The sequence below is a fragment of the Loxodonta africana genome, chromosome 18 (genome assembly GCF_030014295.1).
Source record: "Loxodonta africana isolate mLoxAfr1 chromosome 18, mLoxAfr1.hap2, whole genome shotgun sequence".
Taxonomy (NCBI): domain Eukaryota; kingdom Metazoa; phylum Chordata; class Mammalia; order Proboscidea; family Elephantidae; genus Loxodonta; species Loxodonta africana.
The window spans coordinates 39,925,067-39,938,384 of NC_087359.1; the positions used below are offsets into that span (position 1 = coordinate 39,925,067).

General features: G+C 48.9%; 1 protein-coding gene across 1 annotated transcript; it reads right to left on the reverse strand.

Moving 5' to 3' along the window:
* Positions 1 to 697: 697 nt before the first annotated feature.
* Positions 698 to 12,763, reverse strand: LRRC59 (leucine rich repeat containing 59). The gene is made up of 7 exons (XM_003414636.4): positions 12,479 to 12,763; positions 10,635 to 10,694; positions 8,818 to 8,976; positions 8,482 to 8,586; positions 5,234 to 5,306; positions 2,712 to 2,885; positions 698 to 1,283 (listed from the first exon to the last, which is right to left on the reverse strand). Exons 1-7 carry the CDS (start codon positions 12,581 to 12,583, stop codon positions 1,036 to 1,038), a joined length of 924 nt encoding a protein of 307 aa, XP_003414684.1. The 5' UTR covers positions 12,584 to 12,763; the 3' UTR covers positions 698 to 1,035.
* Positions 12,764 to 13,318: the final 555 nt, after the last annotated feature.

Genomic DNA, 13,318 nt, shown 5'->3' on the forward strand with positions numbered 1-13,318 from the left:
CCCTTCATAGAGTAGGTATAGTTATACGTCTAGAATCAGACAATTCTCAGTCCCTGTGAAGCAGGGTTTTTAGGCTGCCTCTGAGGTATTTAGTCACACCAACTAATAGAGATGTCATAGACAATGTGGCTTTGCAAGGACCTGCCTCCTTGTTACTGGCAATCAGGGAGTTAATGCTCTAAAATTCCTGTTTTATGGAAGCCTCGTAAATTGTGGCAAGACTCCACAGGAGCTGCCCAAGACCCTCACGGCTATGAGATTTCTATTTGTGAGTCACGGATGTGTACCATGAAAGATTCCAGACTTTGGCTGAGACACAATTCTGATGAGTTCTCTTCTCTCAGGTTGTTATAAAGGAGGCAAAAATGAAGGCAAGGAATAAGAGGGTACTGGAGTGAGAAACCAGTTCTGCCTCAAAGTAGCTGTGAGACTGTAGGCAAGTCAGTTTCCCTGCCTGAAAGTGTCACTTTGGACTGGATGGTCTTGAAGTCCCTTTCACAGCCTGGGATTTTGTGAGGTCACTAAATGCCTAAGAAATGTCTGAGGTCCTTAACAGGCACACAGGCCTTCCCCCCAATTTAGGCCAGATTTGCTCTGAGTATGATGACGCCCCCTGGTCCCCAGTAACGCATTGCCTCCTGACCTGCCCAGGTACCCAACGTGGGGCGAAAGAAAGGGTTTGTGACATACAAAAGTATAAATGTAGTGACAGCTGACCATTTAGTAGAAACGAACCTTGCCTTTACACAGCTTTGTATAACTAGAAAAGGCTATGTTTTTCCTCTCCCCACCCCCAGGCCTATTCCTTTAGGCATGCAGGTAACTCCCCCAACCTCCCATTTTTCCTTATTCCAGCAGGGAACCCTGACTAAGGAATAAAGAAGTCCTACAAAGAGGAGGTCTCAAGTACCAGTCGGCAGCCATTTGATGATGGCAGGTAGGTCTGACGCTAAAAAGAGGTTGTGTCCAGCAGAACCCAATTCCATAGGAATCCAAGCTCCAAGGCTGGGGAGGCAGCAAGTGTCGAGGTCAAGCTCACTGCTGAGAATCGGTCTGGAGGACCCACTGGAGGATCTCGTGGCGGCGCAGACCCTGGAGCGCGCTGTCGTATATGGCGTTCACGCTGGTGCAGAGGGGCTGCTGCTGCAACTCTGTGACCCGACAGGCCACCAGCCCGCCTGCCACACAGAACAGCAGCAGCAGCAGCAGCAGCTTCAGCACAGCCCAGGACCGAGTGTGTTTCCGGGGTGGTGGCTTGCGGGGGCGGGAGCCAGACTTTGATTCTGGAGGGACAAAGCCAGAGACATAAAAAGGTCTGTTTGAGGAGACCTGCATTATGTTCACCTGTGCTAGTCTCCTTGGTGCACATCCACTTACGCCCCTCTTCTCAAACAAGACTCCCAAGCCCTGAAAGGAATCTGTTGTAAGAATACTTGCTCTCTTAAAAACTTGGCTATCCTGAGGCTGAAACACAAAAACCTTCTCCCTCAGATCCCAAGGGAGGACATCCTAAACTGGGGCTCCTCCACACAGTCCCCAGGGCCCCCAAGTTCTCCTCTCTTATCATAGTGACGATCCAGGCCTCTCCAGGGCACAGGGGAGAGGCCTATCAGGAGGCATCAGGCTGCCAATTTGGAGAAATGGGCTCGAGCCGTATGGATGTTATTGTGAACGTCACTATAATATGCCTGTAAAAAGGTGATTATGGCTGGGAGTGGGGAATTACAGGTGATTGCCGTTTCCTGAAATACATAAGCCTTCTTACGTAACTTCAGAATTCTCTGTAATGAACATATATTACGTTTGAAATTAGGAAAAATTGATTTTGAGATTTTTAGGCAAAAATGTTAAAAGCCTGCCTGAGTGTCCACAATGCCAAGAACTGCATGGTCTTGTCACGTAAGATTTTCTCATGTAATCCTTACCACTACCCTCAAGTGGGCATACCTACGTCCTCACTTTACACAGGCAACAAAAAGGAGGTGAAGTTAGGCAGCTTGGTGGAGGTAAGCGCGAGGAGGGCCGGGGACTCAGGCCTCCACCCTCTGTGCAGAGCTCCTTCCCTTTCGGGTGCCTCTCCTCAGCGGTCCCTTTTGACACGGAGGGCATACGATCCTCCCTTGTACAGGGAGCCACATCACTACGTGCACTTGATTTAAGCAAACCCAGCTGGACATATTCATAACTGGACATAAACTGTGTTTTTCATACAACATGGTTTCTTAAACGCAGCCAAGTGAGTCTTCTGGTGTTCAGGCAGATAGATTTGTTCCAACACAAAAAAAAACCACAGGCGGCACTAGCCTTAGCGAGAGACTGTTCCATAGACTGAAAACCCACACGGTGCACTCCATCCTTGGCGTGAGGGACGTTAAGGGTAATCTGACCACATGGGATCTCTGCCTTCCTCAGTGATTTTAGAACCTAACCCTTAGAAACAGTGTGGCCACTCTTCTGGGACTGCTCGGAGCCACATCTGACAGGACACCTGCACACAAGTCTGGCCTTGGGACAAACCAGTCAGCCACTTGCTCCTTAGGAGTCCCCATCTCCAGTGCCCAAACTCCCAGGGCCTGGTCTTCAAACCCTCCCAGGCTATTCCCAAGCTTTAAGAGCCTATTTTGACTAAGGCTTGCAAGTTTACTCATCTATGCCTGAAAATGTAAGTCTCTTGACTGTATTGCTGCTGGAATGCTTATCAGAAAACTTACTCGGGGCCTGATTTGTTTCCTTCTTAGGTTTCTTCTCCTGCTCCCGCTTGGCAGCTTTGAGGGCATCGTACTCCTTTCTCCGACGCTCCTTCTCTTCTGCCTTCTCCCGCTTCCGCAATTCCCGTTCCTGAGCTTCCTTGGCTCGCTGCTTCGCTTCACGCTTCTTCTCCACCTCTACACCAAAACACACCCGAAATGACTTCTCTCCCACACACCCTCCAGTTTGCTTCCCCAAGTGATTGAAAGAATGGATTCAGCCTTCTTTTCCCTTACGCCATGGGTCACATAAGAAAAATTAAAAGGAAAGAAGCTGTCTTTCTGCTCTCCAGGAAGTAAGCCCTCCCTAAAACACAATAAGCTGCTCTCAGAGTTTGCTGACTGGATTCCTACTAATGGGCTCCTGCTCCAGCAGTGGAGCTATCAGAGTACCTACAACAAGCGGGGGCTAAGGCAGGGCTGGTAAGTCTAGTGCTCCTCTAGAATCAGATAATAATCATAAGGCATGGCAACTGACAGCCTTGTAGAACTCAGATATGAAGAAACAATGGAAGTGTTGAGTCTATGGGATTCCTGGCTTCCCAAGCTTAAGAATGAATGTGGCATGACAAGGGCAAGCAAGTAAGAAGAGAAAGCACACACTGAAGTTTCGGGGTAGAGAGAATGGAAATGTTTTTCTACACGTTTCACCGAAAAGGTGAGACCAAGTTTGTCAGAAAGTAATCTCTAGATTTCCACTCAGGAATATATGTAGCACATTGAAATTTACTTAATAGCTCACGTATGCTTACATGTAGTACCCAACTTAAAAATTACTGGGTTCTTAAAATGCATCTCCACATTAGTTATTTGCAAGTCTGAAATACATTTTTCCAAAGCCAGAATGCCACAAACGGTGGTTAGATGTCCTTTTAGGGCTTAAAAGCCTATTCAAGTCGTAAGGTAGTTAAATAGTCGAAGTATGAGTACTGTAGCTTTCCACTGCGTCCCTATATAAACATGAGCCAAGTTCCAGCTGAGCACCAAGAATACCAAGGACACACTACACCCAGCTTCTAGAGAGCACGTGTGCTCGAGAAGTGAAAGCAGCCGTGCTCAGAGTACGCGTAGCGTCTTTTGCCACAGCAGCCATGTACGTGTACAGGACATTCGTAGCTCAGGTGTTGTGACCTCAGGGACTGCCTGACTCAGTACTGTACAGTGAGAGGGCTGAGAAGCCAGCCAACCAGACAGTGGGCTGCCTACTGTGTGCCAGGCATTGCTCTCAGTGTTTGAGATACAGCAGTGAAGAAGCTAGGTAAACTACTCTTAAGTCATTTACTTTCTAGAGAGAGACAGATGATAAACGGGTGAACAAATACAGAAGACAGTTGATATGTGCCAAAGTGAAAGTAAGAGAGGATATGATGGAGGATGGCAGGTTGATAATTCTAATCTGGACAGTTTCAAAAGGGTTGAGGTTAATCTGATATTTGAGAAGAAACGTGGGATTACAAGAAGCCGGCCAAGTGAAGATCTGAGGAGACAAGAAACCTTGGAACCAAAGCCCCTAAAGCAAGACTGCTTGGTGTGTGTAAGGAACAGCAGAGAGACTCCTGTGGCTAAAGTTTATGGCACTGTTTCCCTTATTCATGGAACAAGTCCAGAGAAGCAGGCAGCCTTAGCTCATACGGAGACTTGCCTGCCATGTTACTGAGTTTAAATTTCATCCCAAGTTCAGTGGGAAGCTATTAGTGTTTTAAGCAAACAGCATCATCATTTATTTAAGTTTTTAAAAAGTTCTTCCCAGCTACTGTGTGGAGAATGGATGTGTGTGGAGACAGGACATCATGTTAGAGACACCACACTCGTCCACAGGAGGAAGGCTTAGCTACAGCGGTGCCAGTGGAGGTGGAAATGCTCAGATAGAGGACTTGCTGACAGACTGGATATGGGAACAGAAGAAAGGAACTGAACACCTTTCAGATTTCAGGCTTGAATACCTGTATGGATGGTGATTTCCTATTATGAGGGAACACTGAGGTGGGGGGTGCTGAAGGGGTATAGGGAACTGTTGGGGCCATGTTAAATTTGAGATGCCTATGAACTTTCCAGGGAACCCTGTTGGCACAGTGGTTAAGTGCTCAATTGCTAACCGGAGGGTCAGCAGTTCAAACCCATCAGCCACTCCATGGGAGAAAGATGTGGCAGTCTGCTTCTGTAAAGATTTACAGCCGTGGAAACCCGTGGGGTAGTTCTACTCGGTCCTTTAGGGTTGCTATGAATTGGAACCAACTTGATGGCAACGAGTTTGGTTTGGTTTATGAACATCTGGAGATGAGAGCCAAGCAGCTGGTATGACTGGAGGTCAGCATACAAGCCAGGCCTAGAGGCAGCAGTCCATCAGAGAAGGACGGCACGTCTGCTACCACACTGCTTCCCAGCGCTCTTCAAGTCTCTTCTATAGATTCTAGCCCCTGAAGCATCAGGATCAGCTGGCTGGGTGAAAAGCCTGTAAGGTGACTAGAAGAGGGTTGGCCACCTACCTCGTTCAACCTCCAGCCGCCGCTGCCTCTCGCGCTCCTGGTCAGCCTGTACCGCCTTCATATGCTGTAACACCTGCGAAGGGGGAGGAAGGTTCTGAAGGACTCAAAGAACAGGTAGTCCCTGACTTAACGCAGAGTTCTGTTCCAATGACTCTGTCCTAAGTCGGTTCTCATGTAAGTCGGGTACCTCTTTTTTTAGTTTGCATTATCATTGCCTTTTATTATCAGTATCTTTATAAATCTGATCATTATTGTCTTTGGGGGTTGGCATGAGAATGATAGCATCAGCAAATTACATACTACAACACTGTACGAAGTATATATTACTAACGATAAACGTTAAAAAACAACCACGGACGGTCCTAAGTGCATATCATCATAACTCAAATGCGGCCTAGTAGTTGTCCCAGCTGACGTTTGCTCAGGGGAGTCTTTGCTAGAAAACAGGCCCCTTTGGCAATGCAGAGCTAATGGAGTTAACCCTACCTTTGTGTCCTAACTTGCTGGGCCAACATTATCGGAGAAGAGTCACAGGAGCCCAGTTCACTAAAGCTGTCAGAAGAAAGTCTGGGAAACAATGCCAACTGTGAATTGTTCCACCATTTACAATCGCTCCTACACACATTTTTTCATATAATCCTGTCAGCAGCTCCTTCTGACAGGCAGAGAGCACTTCCTCCGAGGTACTTTTCTGACCTCCCCTCCTTTGGATACCTTAGGGCCCCTGCTCCCAACTAACCTGTCTCAGTCATAAGACTAAATTCCTTAAGGGCAGGTATCCCAAGTGACTAAGCTCATAGTTTAGCTAATTGGAAGCACTTAAAACATGCTTGATGAATGACTGGACAGATTTTCTCATTTCAAAAGGAAGAATACCAAGACTCTGTTAGGGTGATTTGTCCATTTCACATGCCTAGAAAGTAGCAGTGCTAAGACCCAAAGGCAGGGCTTCGAAGTCCCTAGATCAGAGCTTGCTCCACTACACTAAGCTGCTTTTAACTCCAGCTGGGCCTATGATACATGCAGAGAGAAAGGAGGGAAAGAGCCATTTGGTCCAAACACTGCACAAATGCACTCGGCACCCCAAGCCCCCAAGTCCTTGTCAGCTTAGTCATGAGGATTTCTGACTAAAACAGCCATAAAGATCTCACTATGGATATGGTTAGGGGCACGCCTCTTTTTTCCTCGGCTGTACGGGACAGAGTATAAGCCTGAAGCCCAACAGAATCCTGACTGTAACATGTGTGTGACCTTGGCAAGTTATCTGATCTTTCTGAGCTGGTCCCTCGCCTGGAAAATGGAGATAAGATATACTGCTGTGGTCTGGTGTGAAAATTAAATAATATAACTTTTACATAATCCTTGGCATTATATGTTCTCTATTTTTTTATCTTCTTTATGGAATTAAAAAGAGAACCTGAACAAGTCTAACTTAGGACAGCAAAGCAGCTCCCCTCAAAAGCCTGGTTTGCAGCCACGAGGAGCTCTATCCTGAGTAGCCTATGTATGCCTTGACCTGCTGGCACCTCTCTGAAGGGTGGCAAGCTTACTACAAAAACAGCTACTCAACAAGGGGTGGCAGGATCAGAAGGAAGGTTAAGCACGATGGCAGGAGGCAGCCCAACGCAAAGTCCCTGTCTCACTATGAACTTTTTAAAATTAAATACGCAACAACCACTCAGTTAGTTTTAGTGGGTGTGTAGCTGGCTAAAGAGCTAGGGTGTTTAAGAAATGTCCATTTTTACCTTGTTGCTACAGTTGCCACCATCAGGAGTTAACTACCTAAAAACACAGGCATTTCAGAAATGGGAGAAAACTATCCTCAACTATGAACTCCTCAAGGGTAGATTTTTATCGACCCAATCCAGTGCACAGCACACAGGCACTTGATGAATACCGTTGAACTACAAATTGTTTTTAGAAAGTGCTCTGCTGTGCACCAAGGTAATCAGTTACTATGCCTAATGCACTTGGCCACGAGGTCAGAGCTGGTGAGACCTAAACAACTCCTAGGCCCAAGCGATCTCATTCTGACTGGCCTAAACCACCCTTTAAAATGCCTAAAGACTGGCTGAGAAAACAGCTAAGGCTTTGGGGCTTCGGTGCCAGGGACCATGGCTTTGGTTCCACATTACAATGCACAGTGCTGTCAGGAACGTTGTCTGGAAGACAGGTTCAAGTACAAAAGGCATTGCATCCAAAAAAGTATTTTTGTAGGTCAAAAACTGGAGTATCAGCAATTTCCTATGGTTCAGCATATTACTTGCTGAATGAAGGAATGAGTGAGTGAATGAAAGGTATGTGCATGCTAAGGGCTTCTCACGTCAGGGAAATGGGAGTAATACCTACTTTCCAGGCTTATGAGGATTATTAAGTGATGCATGTAAATGTGTAGGACAAAGGAAAAGTGATCGACGGTAGCTATTTAATCTTCGGCATAGACATCGCTTCTAAAGCACCAAGTTTTCAAAACAGGGTTTCACTGACTACTTGTACCATTCCCAGTTAAGGCTAGACTGCCGCCTCAGCTACTTGGCGGAAGAAGCCCTGAGCTAATGGTAAGAAAGCCACTACTCTTGGCGTTCATAGTAGAAAGCCATCATATACACACTTACATTACATTAATTCTAGCATTTAAAGTCCATTTTGTTCAACATGCTCTCTAAACAAAGCCAGTAAGTCATCTGGTGCTCAGCTGAAGCAGCAGCAATCTATCCCAAAGATGGAGGGAGAATGACTGCAGTTGGAGTGAGAGATGGGTACAGTACTGTAATGTTCCTCCTGAGAGATCTAAGACATCTTCAGGGTAGCTGGCCACTGCCAATGTGTGCCTCCCATGCTGACCTTAGTGCCTCACTCCCATGTCGGATCTGCCCAGGATGTGTCTGTTTACAGCTATTAACTATAAATCTGATCAGCTTTATTATCAAAATTCCTGCATTAACTGTGACTCGGAAATGCCTCAGCTCCTAACCCTCTTGTCTCATTAAAACAGCAGTCAACACAGTACAGTGTTGGATCATGCAAGATCCTGCAATAGAGCAGAAGGCTGTTGTTCTAGAACTTGTGAAGTAAATGCAGAAACAAAGGTCTCTTTACTCGACATGCTCACAGTGGACATTTTTCACTGAGACTGTAGTGCTTTAATCAACACACAGTCACAGGTGTCCTGGGAGGGAAAAACAAGCCGAGGGAGAGGATGGCCCTGGGGACCGTGTGAAGGAGACACCCGCGAGTGTTGGGCTTACCTTGTTTGCACACTGCTTGCACTGCTTCTCATCCAGGCAATCACCTGCCACTTTGGCCAGGGCAGGATCCAGGGGGTTATCCTTCAGGTCCAGCCACTTCAGGCTCTAAAGAGATGGGCACAGAGGCTGGTTAAGCCCGACTTCACAGATACAAGCCCTCAGGGTGGAACAAAATGAGGAAGAAGAAAGCCCATCTGTATTCCGGCTGCAGGGAATAACCACCTGGGGCACTGCAAACAAGGTGGTATTTCTGCAGCCTTTCTCACAGCCACGCCCCGTCAGTTCCTAAGCCCTTTGCCACACCTGGCCATGAACCATTGGTTCATGAATTGTTACCTTGAGCTGAGCAAAGCTGACAGGCAGGGTGACCAGCCTGTTGTTGAGAAGATCCAGGTGCTGGAGGTTGACCAGCCGGCCAAAGTCTGCTGGTAGCTGCTGCAGCTTGTTTTTACTCAGGTCCAACTTCACTAGGTGTGTGAGACCACAGAACTCTGACTAGGATCCAAAAAGAGAACACCTAAGCCTTGGGCTGACTTTGGTAGAACAGCCCAGAAGCCTTCAAGTCAGAGGCCCCTAAGTCCTCACTCTGCCTCTTACCAGCCACTTGAATGAATGACTCAACATATACAAGTGTCCACACCTGGTGGTAACTGACAAGATGCTGTATGTAAAAGGGCCTAGCACGGTGGCCTAGAGTACGCACTAGTGCTTGTTCCTTCCTCCTCTGTTCTCCCACCAACCCACCCTCTACATTTTTAGTGGAGTGATTAGGGATTAGGGACCCATTTTGACGTCCCACAGCACCCTGTGGTCACCTTTCAAAGGATCTGTCCAAACATACTGTGGGTTCCATTCTCCTAGAGACCAGGCACACCTTGGGTCCCCAGTCTTCTTTGTTATCCACAGCACCTAGCACAGTACTCAGCACAGGCGCTCAGTGCATGTTCTCTGACTGACTGACTGACTGAATGCCCTGGGGCCCATCCCACCCATATCCTGGCTCTTGTTGGCATAGACCAAAACACCCCCCTTGTCATTAAACCTCTGCTAAGTTCCCATCTGCAGGTGATGGTACACTCTCAGCTAATGAGGCACTGTTCACGCTCCCTGGGGACCTGCAAACGCCAGCAGATCTGCACTGCAGAGTTAGACGGGAGGCGCGGACAAGGGACAGACTTAGATGGAGACGCACAGCTGGTGGGGGGGGGATGGCCCCCTGGCAAGGTGCACACCAGGCATGAGGCTGGGAACCGCTCTCCTTTAATTACATACAAAATATTCCCTTGAAGAAGTGGGATTTCAGACACTTTTTGAATGGCAGAAGCAGTCCTTGATGATCAACAGTGAGTGAGGCCCGGGAGGATACTGAGAAGGGAGTGGACTAATGAGCCAGTAAAGAAACTGCCAACTTCTGAGACTCAGTCCCTTCACCAGAGCCTGGGAGGAAGCAACCCCAGAGTACATGCAAGGAGTGAGGTGGCCAGAGTAGCCAGGGGAAAGGCCACACTGACGGCCCACTTTGGGCGTGACGGTGACAGAGCACTGCTGTGGAGGAGAGACTGGCCACTACCCAGGAGAGGCTGAGGGGCTGAATGAATCCAGACCAACGCAGGTGGAGCAAAAGGAGAGCTGGGAGAAGCTATACAAGCAAAATCAAAAGGATTTGGCCAGAAACTGAGTGTGCCAAAGAAAAAAGTAGCAAATCTCAAGTAATTCAAGTCCTTCCTTGGGAGGATAATGACCAGGTAGTTCCAAAAAAACACATTCCTTCCTGTTCCTCTTCAAAAGATGCATAATGAAACTGTTCACTAACAGCTTTCTCTCTGAAATGCAGAGCAACGTACAAAATGATCTCTAGTCCCCTCGATGTAATAAGGAGGTAATATATTTTTCAAAGGAATAAAATAAGGCAGAAATAGCATGACCCCAAGTAGTGACTCAGCTAGCATCCCATTGACTTGGGTTTTCTGTGGCACAGTGTCTCACTGCGGGATCCCACTCTACTCTTCCCACTGAGACCAATCCCCTCACCCCACCTCCACTTGGATTTAGGAACAACCTACCCAGAATGTAAGCCTTCTGACACAAACCCCAAATAGGAAAAGGCAGCACCCAGGGCTCCAGAAGGAGTCACAGTTGCTTGCCAATCTTACCGGTAGAGTAGTGAGTTTATTGCAGGACAGATCCAGAATGGTGGCCTTTGGGAGAGCAGCCTAGGAAAGATAATGAGAAAAACAGGTCAAACTAACACCTGGAATGATTAAGCGACATTTGCCAATGAAGCATTTTTCTGAGAAAGTTCCCGAGATTAAGAAAGGCCTTTTATAAAAAAAAGAAAAAGGATGCCACTAAAGTACTGTATAATGTTCCTGGGGATAGGAGAGGGGGGAAATGAGTCAGTCAACAACTATCTAGGGAACGATGCGACAGACAGGGGTTTAGGCTGTGGAACATGGAAGAAAGGAACTTAGATTCTTAGAAATTCTCCCCAGCACTTTAAACATTTTCTCTAGTAGCCCCTACCACTTCATACTTAATATTCTGTATGTGTGGACCATCCCCCTTATTAGGTTTCACGGCAGGGACTGCCTACATTACAGCTTTACAACTCCCACGTCCCCCAGTTCAGGGCTTTCCTCAGAGCAGGCACTCCATACATGTGCTGGCTGAATCATGACTGTATGAACGACTAAATGAGCGAGTGCCAAAGTGAAAATGAGGCCCTCACGGCCCATCTCCTTCTCCCTGTGGTGCTCAGGGCTGGGGAGGCTCAGCAAAACGGAACTTCTTTCTCCCTAGGGGCAATGCTGCTCCGTCCATCTGCCTGGACTTCCCAAGGTTTTAGACAGCCATCCTAGGGCCAGGCTGACACAAGGGTGGCCGTTCTCCTGGAGTGGGAAGGAGACAAACATTCAGTTAAGGACTCTAGGCCAAGCTGGACTTTCCAAGTGTCAGAAAGTGCCAAGAATGAAGTTGATCACTTCAAGTTTGACATGTTACCATGGGAGAAGCACCATACTGATAGCTATGTGCACCAGCATTCACTACCTGCCAAGCATATTATATGTACAATCTTAGTCAAGCCTCACAACATCCCTGTAAGTCAGGAAACACTACCCACATATTTTATAAAGGAGGAAACCTAGGTGTAAAGGTCAACAGGCTTGCCAAGGGCACTCAGCTATTAAGCAATGCTGCTGGGATTTGAACTCAGGAATCCCTTTCTAAACACCATAAAACACTGCCACGGTAGAGGGGAGACTGAGCCAAGTGCAGAAGACAAATCCAATTGCAGTGAGAAAAGTCTGGGTCATCCAAGGGCGGGGAGCAGAGGGCAGGGGATGTGGGATTTGGCTTCACTTTGGCATCGACCCAGTTGTATAATATTCCTGGGACTCCAGGTCTGTTTCCTAGGGGTGGGGTGAGGCTGGATGTAGGGGTGGGCAGCGGCAGCCTCGGAGGATTCCCGCCAATTTCAGCAGTTTGGATGAGACCTTGCCAACCAAGCAGTGACATCTGCACTCTTCAAGGGACGCCGCTCAAGGATGGGGCAGCCAGCAGGGATTGCCGACTTCCTAGAAAAGATCAGTCCTGGGCCACACCCGAGTGTACCAGGAGGCCTACTTGCTAGACCGATTCATTCATTTGTTTGGTCATTCATTCTCGAATACATCTAGCAACCGCTCCAGAGGAACCTACCGTGGGCCGGGCACACAGCTGGGTGCTGTGGGAGCCCCCCAAATGGGGTTAGACTCGCTCCTGGTCCGTAAAAAGCCCAGTGCTGGACAGACAAACCCTCCCCCTCCTGGAACTGCGCCAAAGTGACACGTGTACATCCCGACTAGAACACTGGGGACAGACGCGGCCTTCCCGGGGACCTAGTACCACCCTCTTCGTTTTAAAGACGCGGAAAATATGGGAAGGGAAGGGACGAGGCCCACCCAGGGGCCAACGCCAGGCGCGCGTGGGCGCCCGGGACTCGCGGGGCTGTACTGACCAGCTCCTTGACGGGGACCTCGTTGAGGTTGTTGAGGCTCAGGTCTAGCTCGTTGCCGTCCAGCTTGTCGCGGAGGCTCCCGCCCTTGCTACTGGCCTTGGTCATTGTGACGCCGGCTAAGCGGGCCCCGCTCCGGGACTCTAACCGGCAAGAAAAAGGGGCTGAGAAGCCGCTCGTCTGTTCAGCGAACTCGCACCCAACCGACAACGCCTGCGACCTCCGCCGCTGCCAGTGCGAGGCCGCCGCAGCCCGTCCGCCCGCCGACCGCACACCGAGTCCCGCGCCCCGCTCCCACCGGTGCAGCCGCGACGACTACCACTTCCGTGTCCACGTCACCTTCCGCGGCCACCGAAACGAGCTGGGCCAGAGCGGCCCGAACATGCTCGGGGGCGCCCTCTGGTGCCCGGGATAGCGCACTGCACGTCGCTGCCACCGCCCGAGGGGCGCTCACTTCCCTTGAGCGCCGGGAAAGGCCTGTTCCCCGGTGGCCTCCAGCTGGCATCGTCGTTGGGAGAGCGAAGAAATGAAAGCACACGGGACCAGGCGCCAGAAAATCTGGGTGCGCATCCAAAATTGACTTGATCAGATTACCCTCGCGCCCCTGAATTAGGGCTTGCAACTGAGTGTCCTCCAAGATTGCGCCCCCTTTCCTTTTTACCATACCCATTGCGGGAGAGTCGATTCCGAATCATAGCGACCCTATAGGTCAGAACAGAACTGCCTCATAGGATTTACAAGTCTATAATCTTTACGGTAGGCGACTGCCACGTCTCTCATCCGCGTGCTGCTGGTGGGTTCCGACCACCGACATTTCAGTTAGCAGACAAACGCTTAACCACT

Excerpts from the sequence above, each read along its gene's own strand:
- LRRC59 (XM_003414636.4), bottom strand. The coding sequence starts at position 12,583 with ATGACCAAGGCCAGTAGCAAGGGCGGGAGCCTCCGCGACAAGCTGGAC. Across the intron at positions 2,886-5,233 it reads GCGGCTGGAGGTTGAACGAG|AGGTGGAGAAGAAGCGTGAA; the intron begins GTAGGTGGCCAA and ends GTTTTGGTGTAG. Across the intron at positions 1,284-2,711 it reads GGAAACAAATCAGGCCCCGA|AATCAAAGTCTGGCTCCCGC; the intron begins GTAAGTTTTCTG and ends TTGTCCCTCCAG.